At 40.8% G+C, this 20,523-nt stretch overlaps 1 protein-coding gene across 1 annotated transcript in view; it reads left to right on the top strand.

Moving 5' to 3' along the window:
• Positions 1-20,523, top strand: part of DOCK4 (dedicator of cytokinesis 4) — a 391,670-nt gene that overhangs the window by 258,721 nt on the left and 112,426 nt on the right. Inside the window, exons 18-25 of the mRNA XM_024200912.2 lie at positions 457-554; positions 676-759; positions 891-991; positions 2,852-2,933; positions 3,913-4,083; positions 5,736-5,928; positions 14,672-14,799; positions 19,874-20,008. Coding sequence (XP_024056680.1) covers positions 457-554; positions 676-759; positions 891-991; positions 2,852-2,933; positions 3,913-4,083; positions 5,736-5,928; positions 14,672-14,799; positions 19,874-20,008 — 992 coding nt within the window. The remainder of the gene's footprint in view (positions 1-456; positions 555-675; positions 760-890; positions 992-2,851; positions 2,934-3,912; positions 4,084-5,735; positions 5,929-14,671; positions 14,800-19,873; positions 20,009-20,523) is intronic.

Below are 20,523 nucleotides of genomic sequence, written 5' to 3' on the forward strand. Positions count from 1 at the left end.
TGAAGAAGGAAGGAGAGAGCTGCAATCTGGCATTGGTCCTTATATCCATGCAGAGTTCCATTGAATTCTACAAGGGAGCTTAAGGGTCCACCTGCATGGATCCCTGCCGCACCCTCTGACTTAAAGTGGTTTCCATCATACACAGGGTTTACAGTTTGGTTCAATGGCTCTCAGCATCTCCCCTATACAAATTGTTCCAACACTTCTGTTGTTGGAATGAGGTCCTGAAGCTGGCCTTAATCAAGAATGATCTCTTTGACAAGTGTTCAAAATTATTAATGGAGCAATTGCAAGTTGTGGGTGAACAAGCTGGCTAGACCATGTTACTGCAGACCATAGGCAGTTCCCTTATGAGATGATGTAAGCTCAGTTTTCGTATATGGTTGCAATTGTAGAATTTTAAAACCTGAAGTGCTGGCATTCTTTCAGCTGTAATCTTTAGTGTGTTTTTTGCAGGGGATATGCTTGATCTTCTTAAGTGGAGAGCCCACCCGGACAAAATAGCAGGCTGCCTCACAAAACTAAAAGAAATCGATGGTTCAGAAATAGTAAAGGTATATATTGTTCTTTCCTTGTTTGCTTTGGAATTAACTAATGTAAGGAAAATAATTTATTTACATCTTACAAAGAAGTACATTTGATAATAAATTATTGTTATTCTTCCTCCACTTATAGTTTCTTCAGGACACACTGGATACTTTATTTGGCATTTTAGATGAAAATTCCCAAAAATATGGGTCAAAAGTATTTGATTCTTTGGTAAGTTGTACTTCATGGTTCTGCATAACCATGCTTACAATAAAGGTACTTGATAATTTTTAAATAGGATTTTAACACTTTAAGAAATGAGAAAAGGGCATTACATTTTTTCTTTTTCCTTTTTTCTTTAGGTTCACATAATAAATTTGCTGCAGGACAGCAAGTTTCATCATTTTAAGCCAGTAATGGACACTTACATTGAAAGTCATTTTGCAGGTGCACTTGCATACAGGTAAGGTCCCAACTTTTTGTAACTGTTTGGAATTTTGACAATTATAGGTACTAAGCAGAGCAGCCATAAACTTCAATTAATAGATGTATTGAACTTAATTTCTTCTGATACTATATTTTAATTCCCAAAATGAAGTCCAATAATAGCTGAAATAATTTTAAATGATCAGAGAAACGACTTCCTTCAGTTCTAATATTGGATTAAGAACTAGACTTAGAATAGTCTATCCTTAACTTGAGCATAATGGATGATAACCAGATATTGATCTTGGATTTGAACATCAAGTAAAAATAAATTAAATAAATTGCATTCCTCTTTATGTAACTTGCCACCACATTATGACAAGCTAGAGCTTAAAACTAGACCCAGTTGAAATTTTTAAATTTGAAATTTCAAAAATCTTGGGAAAAATTTTGCAAAATATTCTGTCCGTCTCCCACCCTTCTGCTCCCCTCAACCTGCTCAACTTAAAACCCACTTCTTCCCCAAACTTTTCCAATTCTGATCTCACCAGTGGTGTCCTTTTATTCAGGCCCACCTGAAATGTGGCAATTGATGTCTGGGTTTTTTGGACTGTAAATTCTAATATTCCTATTATTCATCTCATGATGAACCACAGCCACCTGGAGGATATTATATGGCTACATAACTGTTTAGGACAGGAAGTGAAGATCATGGTGGTGATCCTGAAAAACTTACACACATGTTTAAGTTTATGCCCTGAAAAGTCCCACTGACTTCAATGGAACTTCCCACAGTACTTTTAAATTTAAATACATGCATAAGTCTTTGCAGGATCAGGGCTTTGTACTTTATCCAACTGAAGATTCTTAGGTATTCAGAATGCAAGTATCCACACTGGAATTTGGTCAGGACGCTATGGCTCATAGCCCTACTATTGTGGAAAATACCATGAGATCTTTAATGACTGTAAATGGTTAGGAGGACATTTCTGATACATCTAAATCAAGAGAGACTGCTTCCAGCAATGCAGTACCCCTACCATCATGGTGTTCTACTGCCTCAGAGTATACAGTACTGAATACTGAATCATGAACCTCACTTATTTCCAGACTCTGCTTAGTCATTGTTGACTTACCATCTAAGGGCTTGTCTACACTTACTGGGGCATCGACATGCGGCGATCAATGCATCGGCAGTTGATTTAGCGGGTCTAGTGAAGACCCGCTAAATCGACCACAGAGCGCTCTCCCGTCGACTCCTGTACTTCACCTGAACGAGAAGCACAAGAGGAGTTGACGGGAGAGTGTCTCCCTTTGACATAGCGTAGTGTGGACCCCGCGGTAAGTAGATCTAAGTACGTGGACTTCAGCTACATTATTCACATAGCTGAAGTTGCGTAACTTAGATTGATCTTCCCCGTAGTATAGACAAGGCCTAAGTACTGTTCAGGTTCAATGCTGCTTAGTTTTAGTGATCTAATGAGATCACAGTACAAAATCACATGACTTCAGGGAGAAGCAGAGACTATTTTAAATGCAAATTGATTTGTTCTTATGCATTAAATTAGTTTTTGCATCTTTGTCAAAGCTATTTAAGTGTTTATACTTAGTTAATGAAAATTTGAATGTAGTATTATCAGATGACTTTGTAGCATATCTACAATTGAGTGAAAGTTTGGCCCTGTTATTATGCACAATACACTGCCTTTACAAGTTGAGCAAACTGGTAATTGCTGGAAGAAGACACCTTGTGTTTCAAAACTTTTTTTGTGTTTATTTTATGAAAGCTATTTGTTCACATTTCAAATCCTAAATTATTATAGTCCATATTAAGAAATTTGTTAAATAACGCTTTCCACTCTTCTGCACTGTAATCATTTTCCTTTTTATGTTCTAGAGATCTTATAAAAGTACTTAAGTGGCATGTTGATCGAGTAACAGACATGGAGATACAAGAGCATATCCATGAAGTGTTAAAGGTAATAGAAATCATCAGAGACAGTAACACACCTGACCAGTGCATTTGTATAGCAGTGCTAATTTAAATCAATTGATTTCACATGCATGGTATATATGAGTGGTAGAATTATAAAACCTGTTCAGTGCACTCACACACCTGTTGGGTACAGTCAGTCAGTTTATTCGCCTTTCTGGAAACTCTTAATTGTGAAAAGAGTTGATTCATGGTGTTCACTCCAGTAGAACTCAGGAACTGAGGACTCATTTGTTGATTGCAATACGGATAGTGGTTGGTTTCAAGAAACCTTATGTAGATTACACAAGTGTTAATTATGTCTGTGATAAAATAGAAGACTACAATGACCAGATAAAGCAATTTAATGAGACAGTCCTTGTGTCCCAGACAGTTCAGTTAAAACTGGAGTTTTGGTTTGGTTTCAGTCAAACCAAGCTACCATCAGTCACCCTCTCTGTTCCTCTTTCTCTGCCTCTCTGTCATCCATTTCCCTCCTCACTTGCAGCTGTTGGCATAAGGGTTTGCTTCACCTCTTATTTGAAGTTGAACATTGTGTTATATTATCAATCTACTTAGTATATACTCCAGCAATTTGCAACTTAAGGTCAGCTTGTTTTGTCACTGATGATGCCTCATTCTCTGGTTACCATTAAGAGGAAAGCATTTTTGTTTAAATGGGAAAACAAATAACTAGATTTCCTAGTCCTCAATGCTACCTCTTGATGAGCAAGTGCTCCCTGGTGTATAGATTTTATTAAAGGAAAAAGAGTAAAAAATGTTGAAAGGCCTTATTAAAAGATTGGCAGTAGATCACTGCTAATAAGAAGATTACAAACTTTCCAGATTTAAATGGCATGTTCTCCATACTGACAAATGCTATAAATATGTTTGAATTATATAAATTTGCTATGTTTTAAGTTTACTAATGTTAAAGAGGAATGAGTTCAATATGATTCAGGATCTTTGTGTTTTGACATTTGTAGGCACAAGAATATATCTTTAAATATATAGTTCAGTCTCGGAGGCTGTTCTCGCTTGCCACTGGTGGACAAAATGAGGAGGAATTCCGCTGCTGTATTCAAGAGTTGCTTATGTCAATACGATTTTTCCTTTCCCAAGAGAGCAAAGGGGCTAGCGCTTTATCTCAATCACAAGTAAGTATCATGAGTTTGCTCGGTTTGATTATTATCATTACCAGTATTCAATGGGAAAATGTGTGTGCGTGTGTGTTTGTTACATAGAATGTCAAATTCATGTTGTCTGTAGTAAATTGATAGTTCCAGTTAATGCTTGCACCAGTTGTGGCTTATAATGGAAATTTTCCATACCTCCAACTTCTGAATAGCAGAACTAGGGTTACCTTAGCCAGAGTGTTTGTTTTGAATTGGAAAGGGATTGTATTCTGTTAATACTTGTTCCAGTGGTTAGAAGAAATCATAACTGCAAAACAGAAATGGAATGGCGTCTCCACATGATTTTGGGTATTCAGTGTTGCATCATTGCCCAGCTTGTTTAAGCACCTTGAAACCTGATCTCTTGAACCCCCAAGAAGTTTTCTCACTTTTAAAGGTTTAATATAATAATCTTACTAATGAGCACATTGTGCTGTAATCAGATTCTTAAATTACACTGGGCCTATTAAAATTGACCAGTGCAAAAGGCAGTGGTCAAAACACATTGAGAACAACTCTAAAAATCCAAAATTTTATACAATGAACAGAGCTCTCACTTTGGGGAAAAAACATTGGACCCTAGGTATCTTCAGAAAATGTTTGAGTGCATCCCCAGCCCTCTCCATGTCAGATTCTCCTGACCAAAGATCTGCTTTTCCATGATCGTTCATCCCTTTGAGCTGCACAGAAAACTATGTTTCAGGGAAAGACAAAATTAGTAGCAGAAGAGCAGAGGGATGATTAGGCCAAATTCTTCCATCGGATCTCATATGAGCAGCTTAACGGAAGTATTTTGGGTGGAATCATATAAATGAGCAACTCTGGGATTTTCCCACATTCCAAGTGGTATCTTTAACCCTCTAGCTGTGTACATCATCCACACTGGGGCCAATACTAAAAGGAGATGAGGGTTGGGTAGAATGTGATTTTCATGTCAATGAACTAGAGTCAGAAAGGTAGAAGGAAAGACATTCCAGGTTCTAACTACCTTTACGTATCATAACTTTCTTTTTCTTCAGTATTCCTTGTTTATCTTCCAAATGCATTTCTTTCTCCAATGAACTACTAGCTCTATTTTTAGATTTCTAAAGTTAACTGATAGTTCCAGTGCAGTTTTCATCCAAAATAACCTCTTTAAATACTGGAAAAAATGAGAGAGAGACGGTTATATTCCTTACCTAGAGGAACCTCAATGTCACCTATTTGTGGCATCTGCCAGTTTCTGTTGTCCTTGTCAGTGAATAATCTCCTCTTACTTGTGGCTCTTGTGAAGCCTGTAAGTGATAACTTATCTGTAGTCAAAGTCCAGTTGTTTTATTTGATAAAAGTTGGGATGTTCATGAGAGAGAAAAACAAAGAACCATAAATAATAGGCTGAATCGTGTTTTAAAAGAAAATAAATATATAGCTTTAAATCTGAGTAACATGAGGATATTTCTTCTTAAATTCTAACTAATTGATTTGAATGTTTCAAATCTGAATCACATTTTATAACTTGAAATTGAAACATGAAAATAGGTTTCCATGACTGCTAAAAGTGTGTGGTGCTCTTGTCACTGGTCACTCTGTAAACGCTGAAAATTTCAAGTGTGTTTCACTGTATTTAATTGGTATTTTTTAACCTTCTTCTTTAGGCTGTGTTTCTCTGCTCCTTCCCGGCTGTATACTCTGAGCTGCTGAAGCTCTTCGATGTGCGAGAGGTGGCAAACTTGGTGCATGATACTCTAGGCAGCTTGCCAACCATCATGCATGTGGATGAATCCCTTCAAGCTGTTAAACTGCAGTGCATTGGTAAAACAGTGGAAAGTCAACTATACACTAATCCAGGTAAGGTGATAACATCCTGAGCTGCCTGCAGTCAGAATAGCCTTAATGACGTCTCTCATGCACAGGTCAACAGAGGCAGGGGTAAAAACACAGGTTTCATAGTTATGTTTCTTGAAAGTTACAATTCCCAAAGCATTGTTTTGCAAAGACAGTTACACTAAAAAAGTCTCTGTTTTACACAATATGGTTAGTAAGATTCCAGTTGTAAAACATGAGACTAGTAATGGCCAAAGCTGTGGTTTTGTTTGAACCATGAGCTAGTGCTGGATAGGTGTAGGCATGTGGAGTTTTTGTTACATTTTTAGCTCTGCTAATGTGTCTTTTTGTGAAAGTTACAAGCTTTTTTTATCTTAATGGGAAGTCTTGGAGTCTAATTCTTACACACCCATAAAGGAGTTTTGTCTCTGTAATTATTGCAAGTTCAGGACCTATGATCCTCCATTGCCCTACACCAGTTTTATGCTGATGTGTCTCCACTGAGATCAATGGAGTCACGACAGCATAAAACTGTAGTAACTACCTATATGTGTGGTACCAGGGTAGCTATGTAATAGAAAAATCAAAGAGGTTTGTAGAAAGAGCAGACTTACCACTGGAAACAGTACTTTATGAGAATGGAACACAACCACTTCCCCATTCATACAACCACTTCCCCATTCATATTGCAATTTCTTCTTGTACATTGTGAAAGTGGCCAACTCCCAGAGTCTGATCCTCCAGCAGCCCCATAGCTCCTTGTCTGCTTTGTACCACTTCAGTAATGCAAACCAGATAGAAATCTAGCAGATCCGGCTACTTGGGGACCCTCTTGGGGTAAGAAGTATATCACAAGTAGGGCCAGAATATTGCTGTGCTCTATCTATTCCTGGAAACCATAATTGGACTGCTCTAAGTTACACTCGTGGACAAATCAGCCCCAGTGTCCCTGAGTGCAGAGGGGCTTAAATAAAAACACATTTGTCAGTATACACTCTGCCCCTCTTCTCCCTTTGGCTGTTCCGAGCAGAGCTCTGCTGCAGTGAGAGTTTGGCCTATTATTTTATGTACATGGGAAGGACTGAATACAGTATGTGGATTTTTGGCTGCATCCTAGCCAGAGTGATTTTAATCTATCTCTGTTTATTAGTACAAAGTGAAACCAAAGATGAGATGACAAGGATATTGAATTTTAACACAGCAAACTTTGGAAAGGCAAAACAAATGGAAGAAGCATTGATTGGAATTTTCAAAAGCACCTCAGTGATTTAGGAGCACAAGCCCCATGAAAGATGCGTAGGTGTTTTTGAAAATCCCACACTTATAGTAATTTAATGATAAAAGAAAATTGGAAGGGCGGGCTCAATACAAACATAAGTGGCAGAATGGGTAGAGTAGGAACATTAGCAGTTAGTGCAGGGGTGGGCAAACTTTGTGGGCCGAGGGCCACATCTTGGTGGGGAAATTGTATGCAGGGCCGGGGCAGGGGGTTGGGGTGTGCAGGAAGGGGCTCAGGACAAGGGATTGGGGCAGAGGAGGGATGCGGGTGTATGAAGGGGCCAGGGAAGGGGGTTGGGGTGCAGGAGGGGTGCGTGGTGCATGAGGGGGCTCAGGGCAGGGAGCTGGGGTGCAGAAGGAGTGCAAGGTGCAGGCAGGGGGGTTAGGGCAGGTTGTTGGGGGGTGGAGTGCAGGAGACTTCGGGCTCCGGGCCAGCGCCGCTTACCTAAAGCGGCTCCGGGGTGGCAGCGCCGTGCACCGGGGCCAGGGCAGGCTCCCTGCATGCCTGCCCAGTCTCCGGCTCCGCACTGCTCCAGGAAGTGCGGCCCCTGGGGGAGGGGGCATGGAGGGTTCCGCGTGCTCTGCCCTTGCCGCGCCTCCAGGTACCTCCCCTGAAGCTCCCATTGGCCGTGGTTCCCCTTTCCTGGCCAATGGGAGCTGCGGGGGGTGGTGCCTGGAGGCAAGAGCAACGCTCTGCCCCCCCCACCCGGGGGCCGCAGGCACATGGTGCTGGCCGCTTTTGAGAGGGGTGTGGGGCCCACGGCATCATGGGGGGCAATCCCGCGGGCCGGATCCAAAGCCCTGAGGGGCCGGATCCGGCCCATGGGCCGTAGTTTGCCCACCCCAGAGTTAGTGCCATATGCCATTCAAAGTAGAGTCATAGACTTTAAGGTCAGAAGGAACCATTATGATCGTCTAGTCTGACCTCCTGCACAATGCATGCCACAGAATCTCATCCACCCACTCCTGTAATAAACCCTTAACCTGTGTCTGAGCTATTGAAGTCCTCAAACCATGGTTTAAAGACTTCAAGGTGCAGAGAATCCTCCAGAGAATTCTCCAGCAAGTGACTCGTGCCCCACGCTGCAGGGGAAGGCGAAAACCCCCCAGGGCCTCTGTCGAATTTGCCCTGGAGGAAAATTCCTTCCCGACCCCAAATTTGGCGATCAGCTAAACTCTGAGCATGTTGGCAAGATTCACCAGCCAGACACCGAGGAAAGAATTCTCTGTAGTAACTCAGATCCCACCCCATCTAACATCCTATCACAGGCCATTGGGCATATTTACCGCTAATAGTCAAAGATCAATTAATTGCCAAAATTAGGCTATCCCATCATACCATCTCTTCCATAAACTTATTAAGCGTAGTCTTGAAGCCAGATATGTCTTTTGCCCCCACTGCTCCCCTTGGAAGGCTGTTCCAGAACTTCACTCCTCTAATGGTTAGAAACCTTCATCTAATTTCAAGTCTAAACTTCCTGATGGCCAGTTTATATCCATTTGTTCTTGTGTCCACATTGGTACTGAGCTTAAATAATTCCTTTCCCTCCCTGTTATTTATCCCTCTGATATATTTATAGAGAGCAATCATATCTCCCCTCAGCCTTCTTTTGGTTAGGCTAAACAAGCCAAGCTCTTTGAGTCTCCTTTCATAAGACAGGTTTTCCATTCCTTGGATCATCCTAGTAGCCCTTCTCTGTACCTGTTCTAGTTTGAATTCATCCTCCTTAAACATGGGAGACCAGAACTGCACACAGTATTCCAGATGAGGTCTCACCAGTGCCTTGTATAACGGTACTAACACCTCCTTATCTCTACTGGAAATACCTCACCTGATGCATCCCAAGACCGCATTAGCTTTTTTTCATGGCCATATCACATTGACGGCTCGTAGTCATCCTGTGATCAACCAATACTCCGAGGTCCTTCTCCTCCTCTGTTACTTCCAACTGATGAGTCCCCAGCTTATAACAAAAATTCTTGTTGTTAATCCCTAAATGCATGACCTTGCACTTTTCACTATTAAATTTCATTCTATTATTATTACTACAGTTTACAAGATCATCCAGATCTTCCTGTATGATATCCTGGTCCTTCTCTGTATTGGCAATACCTCCCAGCTTTGTGTCATCCGCAAACTTTAGTCCCAACAACAACGACAATGTGGTATTAATGTGAAGAAAGGGCAGAGTACCAAAGGAATTTAGAGAAAATTTCTGTCCTAAGCATAATGGATATGAAAGAAATTATTACCAAAATCAGTAATATGAACAACTAGTATAAATGATAAGGGAACAGAGACACGTCTTGGAAATATATTGTACAGTGTAATTCCGGTCACCAATTAGGGGAAGGATTTCCTGGAGCTCATCGTCTTCACCCCTTTCAGTCCTATAATGTTCCATTCCTAAAAATAAATACACATAGACCTTTCATCAGCCCAGACCTAGAGGGGAGCCCTCTCTAAGTCTCCATAGGGGAAAATAAAAATTGTGCTGAATTATTTAAGGTATGTTGATCTGAAAAATAGTAAACCATTTACATCCTGGTCCCTCAATTCCTGCTTGGCTGTAGTAAGTGTCTAAACATTCTCCATGCACTCCAGATTAAACCTAGCTGTGCTACAGGTCCTCACACAGAACCAATCATCCTGTCATCCCTCTCAGCAAAGGTATGAGAGAAGAGACTCCACCATTCCAGAGGCAACTCATGGAATTGCAATCCCAGAGGGAAACTGCATAGAGGTGGTAACTTCTCCTCTTCCCGACTGAAACTTTCAGCGTGACTACAGTGGGTACTGCATTCAACCAGATATCCTCCTGGGAGGAGGAATCTCATACTTTGTAGACCCTTGGCTCCACTATACATCAAACAGATGGGTACTGGAGATCCTGAAGTTGGGGTACACCCTGGAGTTAGGCTCCTTGTCTCACATCTTCCTCATCACATCACCAGTATTGAGAGAAGCAAGGATCCCCACAGGGTGGTGCCTAAATAGATTCCTTTTCTTGCTTCCCTACATTCGATTTCTCTTCGATGCTCATTGTATCATACAGTAAGAAATTAGAGGAGGACAAGGTACAGAATGGAAAATGTATTACCCAACTGTTTTCTTTTTGGGACTGATCTTTCCCTCAATCCATCCTACTGTGGATAGGTTTATCTGAGGTTACACTGCCCATCAAAAGAGCATTAATTGTGTACATCATTACATTCGGTGAAAACCTATATAAATTCAGAGATAAATCTTTCAGTCATGAAGTTTGTGATGAAATTTGAATATATCTGTATCTTTGTAAGTACCTGAAAAAGAGCTCTCTGTAAGCTCAAAAGCTAACCTCTTTCATCAGCAGATGTTGGTCCAATAAAAGATATTGCCTCACCCATCTTCTCTCTCTAAGTACTTACCTGGCAGACAATCAAACACACTTTTGCAACCATCTGACTAATGCCCCTTCAATTAAAAAAAATCACTTTTTCCCCCTTAACAGTGTTTCTTGTTCTTCACCCTATCTAGTACTACTTTTAAAATGAAAATAATGCTTTATGAAAAGTGTCAAATTGAGAGCTCTGGAGATTGAAATGCTCTGTTTAGACAGACCAGAAATGTCTGTCTGTTTTTCAGAATTCCAGCGGGAATTGTTTTTCTTTTTGTGCAACTAAATATCCCCACACAGTGCTTTCAACCTAATAAATGCAAAATTGAGTGTGTGCAAATGAAACTGCTTTAAAAAAAAAAGCAAATGGCTTCCTTGATTTTCATGCTCAAGCAGAAGGAGAAATAAAATACAAACAGAATACATACTGAAAAGTTAATTGAATTTTTAAAATTCTTTCGGTCTACAAGGTCTAGGTTGTAATTAGTAACGTAGCAATGAACTAAAAATTCTGTGCACAATATTTTAAAATTCTGCATATTTTATTTGTCAAAATAACACAATATAATCATGCCAGTTTCAATTATTTGGGTAATTTATTTCAAAATACCTGCCAGCAAGTATGTCTATAAGAATACAGACAACAAAAAAGATTCAGGAAATGTTTTTTGTCAAATAGATTCCTTACTAGACATATTAATACAGAACTTTGAGTAATAATTCATTCAAACTACAATACAGAAATGTATTTCCTGCACCTCTCAGAAGCAGTGCAAAAGGCTTGGGGGAGTCAGGGATAATGGAGAAGCAGAGGGCGAGGAAAGTAACCACTGGGAAGGATCCTGGGAGTGAACCTGGAGGGTTGCTAGGTGTGAATGAGAGAAGTATGGAACAGGTTTTGTTTTGGGGGGGGGGAGGAATTGTTAGGAAGTTGGGGAGCCTCCCTATGCAAACTCTGGTTCTAGCCTCTCCCATTCAGTCTGGAACATCTGCCCCATCCCTGTGTGTCCCTGTACCCTCCTTCCCCCTGTCTCCATGTGTCCCTGCACCCCAGTCAGCCACCCCCAGCCACCCATCTCCATATGTCCCTGCACGCCCACTCTCATGCAGCCCCTGGCTCAATGCTGTCACCCCACTAGTTTCTGTGTCCCCACCCCACTCTGTCCCTCCACTAGCCCTTCTGAACCCCAGTCTATGTGACCCATAGCAGCCTGTGTGCCCCACTCTGTCCATTTCCCCCCTCCCAATCCCGTGTCTCCTCACCTGGCCTTATGGGCAGGGCACTGTGAGGAAAGCTAGGGTTACCATATTTAAACATTAAAAAAGGACACTCCATGGGGCCCTGGCCCCGCCCCTTCCCCGCCCCAACTCCACCCCTTCCCCGCCCTGCAGGCGGATTCCCCCGCAGCAGTGGCGGCGGCTGCTGCTGCTCCCCCCAGACACCTCAGCTCTGTGCAGCTGAAGAGCCGAGCTGCCCGAGCGCTACCGGCTTCACGGTTTGCCGGGCAGCCCCCAGACCTCTAGACCCTGCGCCCCCGGCCGGGCGCTTCCCCTCCCGGGCTCCGGCTGCACTGGGGAAGCATCTGGGGGGAGCAGCAGCAGCCGCCGCCGCGGGGGAATCTGCCTGCAGCTCGCAGCCTGCCGGAGCCGCTCTAAGGTAAGCAGGGGACTGGGGCAGGGATGCCGGCAAACAAAGCTGGGAGTATTTTCCCGGACATGTTCAGCTTTTTGGCAATTCCCCCCAGTCGGGGATTTGAGGACCAAAAAGCCGGACATGTCCGGGAAAATCCGGACGTATGGTAACCCTAAGAAAGCAGCCTATGACCCCTCCCTCTCCGCTGCTGGCTGCTCGGCCTTCAGTCAGCTGCCATCTCTTCTGGTGCTACAGCAGCCCCTGGTGGGTAAAAGATATAACTGCAGCGCTTCCCAGCAGAATATATTCTCAGCTGAGAATTAAAAAAACTGCAGGGAACTTGAATTGTACGTGTGCGCAGTGGCACAGTATTCCTCCAGGAGTACTGGAGAGAAAAGGCCCTGAGTGTCTTTTAACCAGGGATTTGGAAAGACTGATGTCATGAAAATTTTATTTTTCCAATTTCTGTATAATATTTTTAAAAGCGAGTATTAGCATTTTAAACAGTCAGCTAATTTGGTTTTTGGAGCGGGTAAGGGGAATTAGGACAGAGTGACCAATGGCTAAGGCTTCTAAATATTGTGCTGTACCTGCATTCAATAATTTGACTATCTACAGTGGCTGACATTGTACCTGACAGTTGTTGAGAAAAAAGTAAAGCCTGCAGGCAAAACATACACATTGCTGTCTCTAACTTTCACAAATAGGTTTTAGTGGTGGGGATGATAGTTATCTCATCCTGTTCAGTGATCCCATCAGATCTCACAGCCTAAAGCAATTGTGACAGATCAGTTTTTCAGTTAGACATTTTCAAGGAACATGGCCTTTAGGTGGTGCAGGAAGTGATCTGAGTAACTCAGTAGGTGGCACTATCCCCTCCCTCCCTGAATCAGTCCCAGTAAGTCAGCGTAGTATTAGATGGCTTTGTGCTTTTGGTCGTGCCATCTTTTATTTGAGGTGTAAAACAAAGCTTTTGGCCATTTATGGCACTTTAGATTTCCAAGGCACTTTTGCAAAAGTAAACTTGTTAAGAAGTCTACTAATAAATAAGGAGGGGAGTCAAATTAAAGATGGCTTATAGACAGCTGAGGTGCTAAATTTTGCTTCCACATGAATAACTAGCAAGGATAGGAGATCCTGTAAAATAGTTAAAGAGCAGTCAAGGAGTACAGTATTTGGAAAATGGGTTTTCAAAGCCACAGGTTATGACACTTGTCTAAGGTTATATGGGTAACTAGCAAATGAACTTACTGACACAATGACAATGAGGGAAGACTGGAGGAAAAACAGAGCAGCGATAATTTTCAGTGTAGGAGAGAAGCTTAATCCTGGTAGAGACTACTATCCTGTAAATCAAACTTCTATATCCTTTTAAAAAGTAGATTAAATAGTAAGAGGGGAAAAAATCATTGATCATTCAGAGGTTAATGGAATCATAAGCAATTGACAACATGAGTTTATAAAAAATGTTCTGGCTAGACAAACTTGCTTCCTTTAGTGAAATAATGACAAATTTAATAGATTAATGGCAGCAGTGGGTTTAGTTTTTAATAATGCTTTTAAAATATCTTAATAGAAATACTAATTAGAGTAGATTTAAAATAAAAACAGTGTCTCAAATATATGTGTGTGTGTGTGTGTGTGTGTGTGTATATATATACATATATATATAAAATATATGTGTATATATATATATATGTATATATACACACACATATATATGTATGTATGTGTCTAGAGTAACTTAAAACAAAGGATAATAACAAGTTCCATCTGTCAGGAAGGGAGGTGGTGTCTAGTATGGCACCAATCAGTGTTAGGACTGCTCTCATTTAATATCTTTATTAATGATCAGAAAAGGAAGTAAACAGCACATGAGTGCAATTCACAGCTGATACTAAATTGGGAGAAGTCAGAAAAGAAAAATCAACAAAAGGACTGTGGGCAGAAAATGAGATTCAGCTAGGAAAAATGCAAGTTAATTCCAATAGAGACAAATAATCTGTATTACACAGTCTCAGTAGGAGGGAGAAATCTGAAAAGCAGTAATAGTGAAAAAGAACTGAGGGTAGTAGTGGACAGTAAATTAGATCTGAATTTGGAAAGTGATATAGTTGCAAAACAGGCCAGTGACAAACCAGGGAGGTAGGAGAGAATAGTTTCCATGTCATTTTGTATACCTACATTATTATGCTAACATTTTCTGCATGAAAGTTGTATAAATATGTAGTTTTATTTCACACACAGTAATGGTATATCTAGAGACGATTTCTTCTTACTCAGCAAAAGGTAGTACGTGAAATTTTTGTTTTTGTTATGATATGGTATGAAGTTGCTGAAAGCGTCTGATGTTCAGGAATATTTGTATGGATATAAGACACATTTACAGTTTATATATGATTATATTTTATTAAAATATATATAAAATGAAAAAGTGTCATGAAAGGATTCCACTCATACCCTTTCTCTCTCCTTGCAGATTCCAGATATATTCTTCTTCCAGTAGTTTTACATCACCTCCACATGCATTTACAAGAGCAGAAGGATCTTACAATGTGTGCACGTATCCTTAGCAACATATTTTGTTTCATAAAGAAAAATAGCTCAGTAAGTAAATTCAGGTTATGAACAGTCGTTTTTTTTTTTACCTTCATTATTTGGCTCCTTGTAATAAAATAAACTGTCCCTTGAACAAAAAGTGACATTTAGAGCATTCTCTACGAATGGAACCTTCATGAATGTGTCAGTTTGATTTTTCCTCAATTTTTTGGACTGTTGCAAGAGTATTTTTAATCTAGTACTCTGTGTTCTACTGAGCTTTGACACTGTTCCAGTGTTCTAACATACAGTAATTCAGATCTGTTTTCAAAGAGAAACAGAGAAAGATTGTCTGGTTTATGTTATAAATTCTGTTGTAAATAGCATCTTCTTGTCAGGCCCGTGTTTTAAGGTTGTAGGAGCTTTAAAAGAGGCCACCTCCCTGTTTCAGCCCACCTGGACTTGAGGAAGCTTGGAGTCAGAAATGCTGCTTCACTTGCAGCCTGCCCTGCCCTTTTTCCATTGAGAAGAGCAAACTAGGGAGATCTTTTAAGAGGGACACTTACTACAGCCACGCAGGAATTGAGGGACGTAGGGCTGCTTCTTCACTTGTAGCCTGGTCTGCCCCTTATTATTGACCTTGTTTTGGTGGGTTTGTTGGAAGTTGACATTCTGAAGATAGTTTTTGTGTGTGTATTGGATGAATGGATTGAGTTGGGTGACCTGTTCATGGATATGAAAGGGATGTACTGACTGTGAGAAAGATGATGTTCTTAACGAGTTCATAGATGGAGGATAAGAGGACTGTTTAAAAGCCCGGGCATTGAGTGGAGTGGGTAAGGAAGAGATTTGTGGAAGGGTTTAACAGGATTGATCATTTGTGTTGGGTTGCTCTTCTGGGACTGCTGAGCCACCAGTTGTGATGGCCTGTCCTAATAGCCAGGATCTGACTCTCAGCCCTTTGGATAGACCTCTTTAGTAGAACTGTCCTGCCAGGATCTTTGTGCTGTCAATGTGAAGGTTGACCCACAGTGGTTTGGAAGTGTATTGGGATTAATAGACCACTTATTCATGTAGGATAAGTGAAGAGGATGTGCTCTGAGCTAATCTATGCACTGTTGGAGAGGGCTGATCTGACGTATTTGGAGACTGTTTGTTTGCGGGGCTGTTGGTTATGATGGACTTTGCAGATGGGTCTCAGTGTTCTTATTGGGGCACCTAGCTGTGATGGCTGCATCCCTCTGAAGGCCATCTTAGGTTGGCCATGAAGGTTGAATGACAAGTATCAGAGGGGTAGCCGTGTTAGTCTGGATCTGTAAAAAGCAACAGAGTCCTGAATACCATGAAACATGCGTCTGACGAAGTGGGTATTCACCCACGAAAGCTTATGCTCCAATACATCTGTTAGTCTTAAAGGTGCCACAGGACTCTCTGTTGAATGACAGTGCTTCATATTGGGGATATGGAGAAGTATCCTGATTGTGAGGGTTAGGTCCCCTCAATCCCTGTGGTAGAGAGAGACAAGGCAAGAAGAAAATAGCATCATACACTAATCGGTGTAGTAAGTGTGAACCATGCATGACCAGCATGGTTAGTCTCAGTTCCTTTGGTCTCACATTATAACAATTGTCGGGAATGCAGGACATTGGATCTGGATCTTCATTTCATGCAGTTGGATAATACCATCTATGACTTGATATGGGGCTATTATTTTGACATATTTTTGTTGCAGCTGCCCTGGAAAGGTGTATAGTTCAGCATGAGGTGATACATGATCTACGCTAGTGGGTAGCTATGTTTTTTTCATCTGACCTCAAATACAAGAGATCTTGCATCCTGAAGCCATGTCACATTGAATGTGTCCTCCTGGCCAGAGAGTCCAAAGATGGGCATCATACATGGTTGGTGGTGTTATGTAGGTTGTCCCTCTCTAATTCAGAGGCTGAGCTGATCATGTTCCTCACTTGAGTCACTGAGACTGATAGTACCTAGACATTTCAATCACTGTGTGTTATCTGCGATGAATTTTCTGGATCAGCTCACAGTTTCACAGCTGCCAAGATAAACATTGGACTGTAGTCTAAACACTCTGGTGTTGGGGTCACGAGTGTAGATTGGAGGGATATTACCCCTCAGCTACAGACTGACCACTATATCTTTTGGTCTGAAGTTGGAACATACTTGTCTTGACAGGGCGATGAAAATGTTTTGATGGTCTGCTTTCAGAAACCATTTCCAGGCAGCTTTGAAGGATGAGGTTATTCTTCCATTGCCTACTCTGACAATAATTTGGTAGGAGTTAATAATAATCATTTGTCCTACCTTATTGTTACAGCAGCCCCTAAACAAATTGTGTGCTGGCTCTGTCTTCACAAGTCACCTGGATTTACAGGTGAAGAGAGAGAGGAAATAGCTAGGGCCCCAGACTCCTGCTGAGTCCAAACAATAGCGACATAGAGGATTTTTTTTTTTTGAGTCTTTTAAAGAACATATGCTCTGGCTTTGAGGGAGGCAAAGACAAATTTCTTCACTTCCATCATAGCATCTGCAAAGTCCCACGCAAAAGAGTTAATTCGACTGTTTGCTGAATGCTGGCTGTCTCTATTTGGTTACAGAGTCAAGTGTTTCTTGCTGTGAAGAAATGTCACGTTAATTTGCAGATAAAATTGCTCAGCTAGGGACAGAGCAGTCTACTGCCATGGAAACAGAACAGTGTGTTGAGGGGGGAAAAAAGCTTCAGTTTCAACTCATTGAGCTCAGAGAGGTGCAGGTGTGCAGCTTTGTGCTACAATTTTGTCTCTCCAGGATGGTGAGAAAAAAGAGAGCAATGTTGAAGTACTGGGTCCACAGTTAGCTGAGGTTGTCAGCATTTCCCTATAGAGGGTGAGGCACTAGAAATCATGGGGAGATCAATGTTCAAGAAGCCAGCTCTTTACTCTGGTAATAAACCAGTATCCAATCTCCCATTTTGGGGCAAGGTAACAGAAAACTTGGTGGTTCTTGTGAGGCAGCTGCCTTAACTGGTGTTCTTACCATAGCAATGGATAGAGGTAGTGTCTGCAGACTCTTTTAGATCTATAAGCAGCTTTTGATACCATTGACCATGAGATTTTGTTGACTTGCTTGTGGATCCTAGTATGGATGGATGAATTGCTCTTAAATAGCTCCATTTTTTGGCCACTAGAGATATTGCCCAGGGATAGTTGTAGGCAATTGTTTCTCTGCCTCGGGGTTCTTACTTGCAGGGAGTCTGTATTGTCACCCCTTTTGCTCAACTTATAGCACTGAGAGGGTGAGTGGTGAGACAGTAGACCACATTGTATTCATTATGCTATATCTCCATGTTTGACCAGGCCAGAGAAGTGAAACAAATAACCCAGTGTTTATACTAAGTTAGGGCTTGGATGTGGGCTAGCTGTCTGTGACTAATCAAGACAAGATAGAGATGATATGTTAGTGTTTTGAGGGAAGCCACCCCACGATTTCTCTGAACTTGTATTTGTGTCCTTGCCTGAGGGAATGCAACTGGCAGGTGTAGCACAGGTGCACAAAGAATAACTGGGACCATTCAAATGTTAATATTTACTATCACAATAAGTTGCTTTTTGTAAAAATCAATAAAAGAAATCAACCTCCCAAACTAACTGAAATTTAAATTAGTGTGACATTAAGAATGTTGAGTAAAAATAAAATAAACTCAGGAAGTGCAAAAGTTCAGGGTTTTACAGAAATATTAACTAAATTGCAAATCCTAGGAATATGGTGCATATTTTAAGACAGGCCCGTATCCCTTAAAGGGATTCATGCAGGTGCAAGTATGCACACCCATGAATTACCTTCAAGGATTGGGGCCGTCAACATTAATAGATTGTTTTGACGCGGATCACCAGATGGTGCTGTTTCCACATGGTCCTACAAGTTCTTTTTCTTAGTATGCGAACAGCATACAGTCTTTGAAGAAATGCAGGGTTTATTTTGTAATGCAGGTTCTCTTGGGGGAGCTGTTGCCTTACAGCAGGAGAGTTTGTTCCCTTCCTTGACCTCTCTAATGAGAGGTGGAATTCTTGGACCAGAGTGTTTGGGCAGAGATTACTGGAAGATAGGATTGCTTATGTGTCATATGTGATTACCTCTGTTCAAGGACTGATGTATAAAGGGTAACTAAAACAAGTTACAATACCCAGATTCTGTGTTGCTGATTTCTTCTCCAATAGGAAATTGACCTGCAAGACCCAAAATCTGCTACCATTTGGCAAGTGGGTGAAAATGTAATAAATGATTATATAAAATAAAAATAAATTAATAGGTACATTAATTAAATAAAATGAATAACATAAAAATAATAAAAAATTAATTTGAACACTAAAATGGGGAGATTGCTACATATGTGTAACGTAGCAAAATTAAAATATGTATTTCCTAGTTTTTGTAATAACTGTGCATCTTTAACACTGCACTAACTTTGTTCTTCCTTGTTAGTTAACATTTATGGCCATGTTCAGTGGTCTATATTTTGGCTCCTTTGCATTATTCTGATGATGCAAATCAGCTATAAACTTGCATAACTGGCCAGATATATGTTTGCTTTCTGTCATTGGAGTGCTGCAAAGTAGCTGGTCGTTACCGGGCTATTTGGCCTTAAAAAGTTGCTATACTTAGTACCCATCTGTTGGTTTTTGGTGGTAGTTTCTTTGCTGATCACATAAAGTATTCAAAACAGAATTCTCTATGCTTTAGACTTTAAATCTCCTCTGTCAGTTTATATGGCTAAAATGTATGAGTGTTGGCTGTAAAAATCTTGGCCAAATAGCCTTCATAAATCATGTACTACTTTCCTTTATACTGTACCTTGAAAAAGGATTATCTTTAATGATGAGTACTTAGACTCATGGTTTTATAACTGTCTTCTATATATCAGTAACGTAATTCATTTGAGAACAGTGGATTCAAGTAAATGGAATGACTCTGTTATCTTGGGTAGAAAATATTACTGAGGTTTATAAAGTGCAGCAGCCATGATGAAAACTAATTCTCACCTCAACTAAACTAATCCAGTTGCTAACACTGTCCTAGGGAAAATTCTGCATGTGTCTGTTCCTTTTTCAATAATAGCAATCTGAAAAAATATTTTTCTTTATCTTAGGAAAAATCCGTCTTGGAAGAAATAGATGTGATTGTGAACAGCCTGCTAGATATACTGTTGAGAACCATATTAGAGATCACAAGCAGACCTCAGCCATCAGGGTCTGCGATGCGCCTGCAGTTTCAAGACGTGACTGTAAGGTTTTCATCATAAAACAGACCCATACCAATTTAAGACTGTCACTGGGCTCTTAACTCATCCCACTGTGTTTAGGTGGATTGCCTTATGTGTTGTAATGCTCATTGTTAATCAGGTTACCTGCTGGTTTGAAAAGATTGCATTATGGGGCTAAGGGGGATGAGGGAAGTGAAGTAGATTTTACTTGCTTTTCTGACTTTCAATGGAATCATTAGTGCTGTATGGTTTTATTTATATATCTATTTTTATACATTGTAGTAGCCAAAAAATTAAGGGGGCGAAATTCTCCCATTTGACATTCTGTTAGGTCAGTGGCAATTTTATTATGCTGCTTTTGTTGAGAGTTTAACAGCTTCCTGGATGGACTAGTACGCAACACTCATGAAGATGAAATAGTGTGGCAAAACATTAACATTTTTACCTCCCAAAAATCCAGATATTGGACAGGGGGAAAAAATCTCAAAACACACACACACACACACACACACACACACACACACACACACACACAC

Source organism: Terrapene carolina, unplaced genomic scaffold (assembly GCF_002925995.2).
Source record: "Terrapene carolina triunguis isolate 2854851 unplaced genomic scaffold, T_m_triunguis-2.0 Scaffold68, whole genome shotgun sequence".
NCBI classification, from domain to species: domain Eukaryota; kingdom Metazoa; phylum Chordata; order Testudines; family Emydidae; genus Terrapene; species Terrapene triunguis.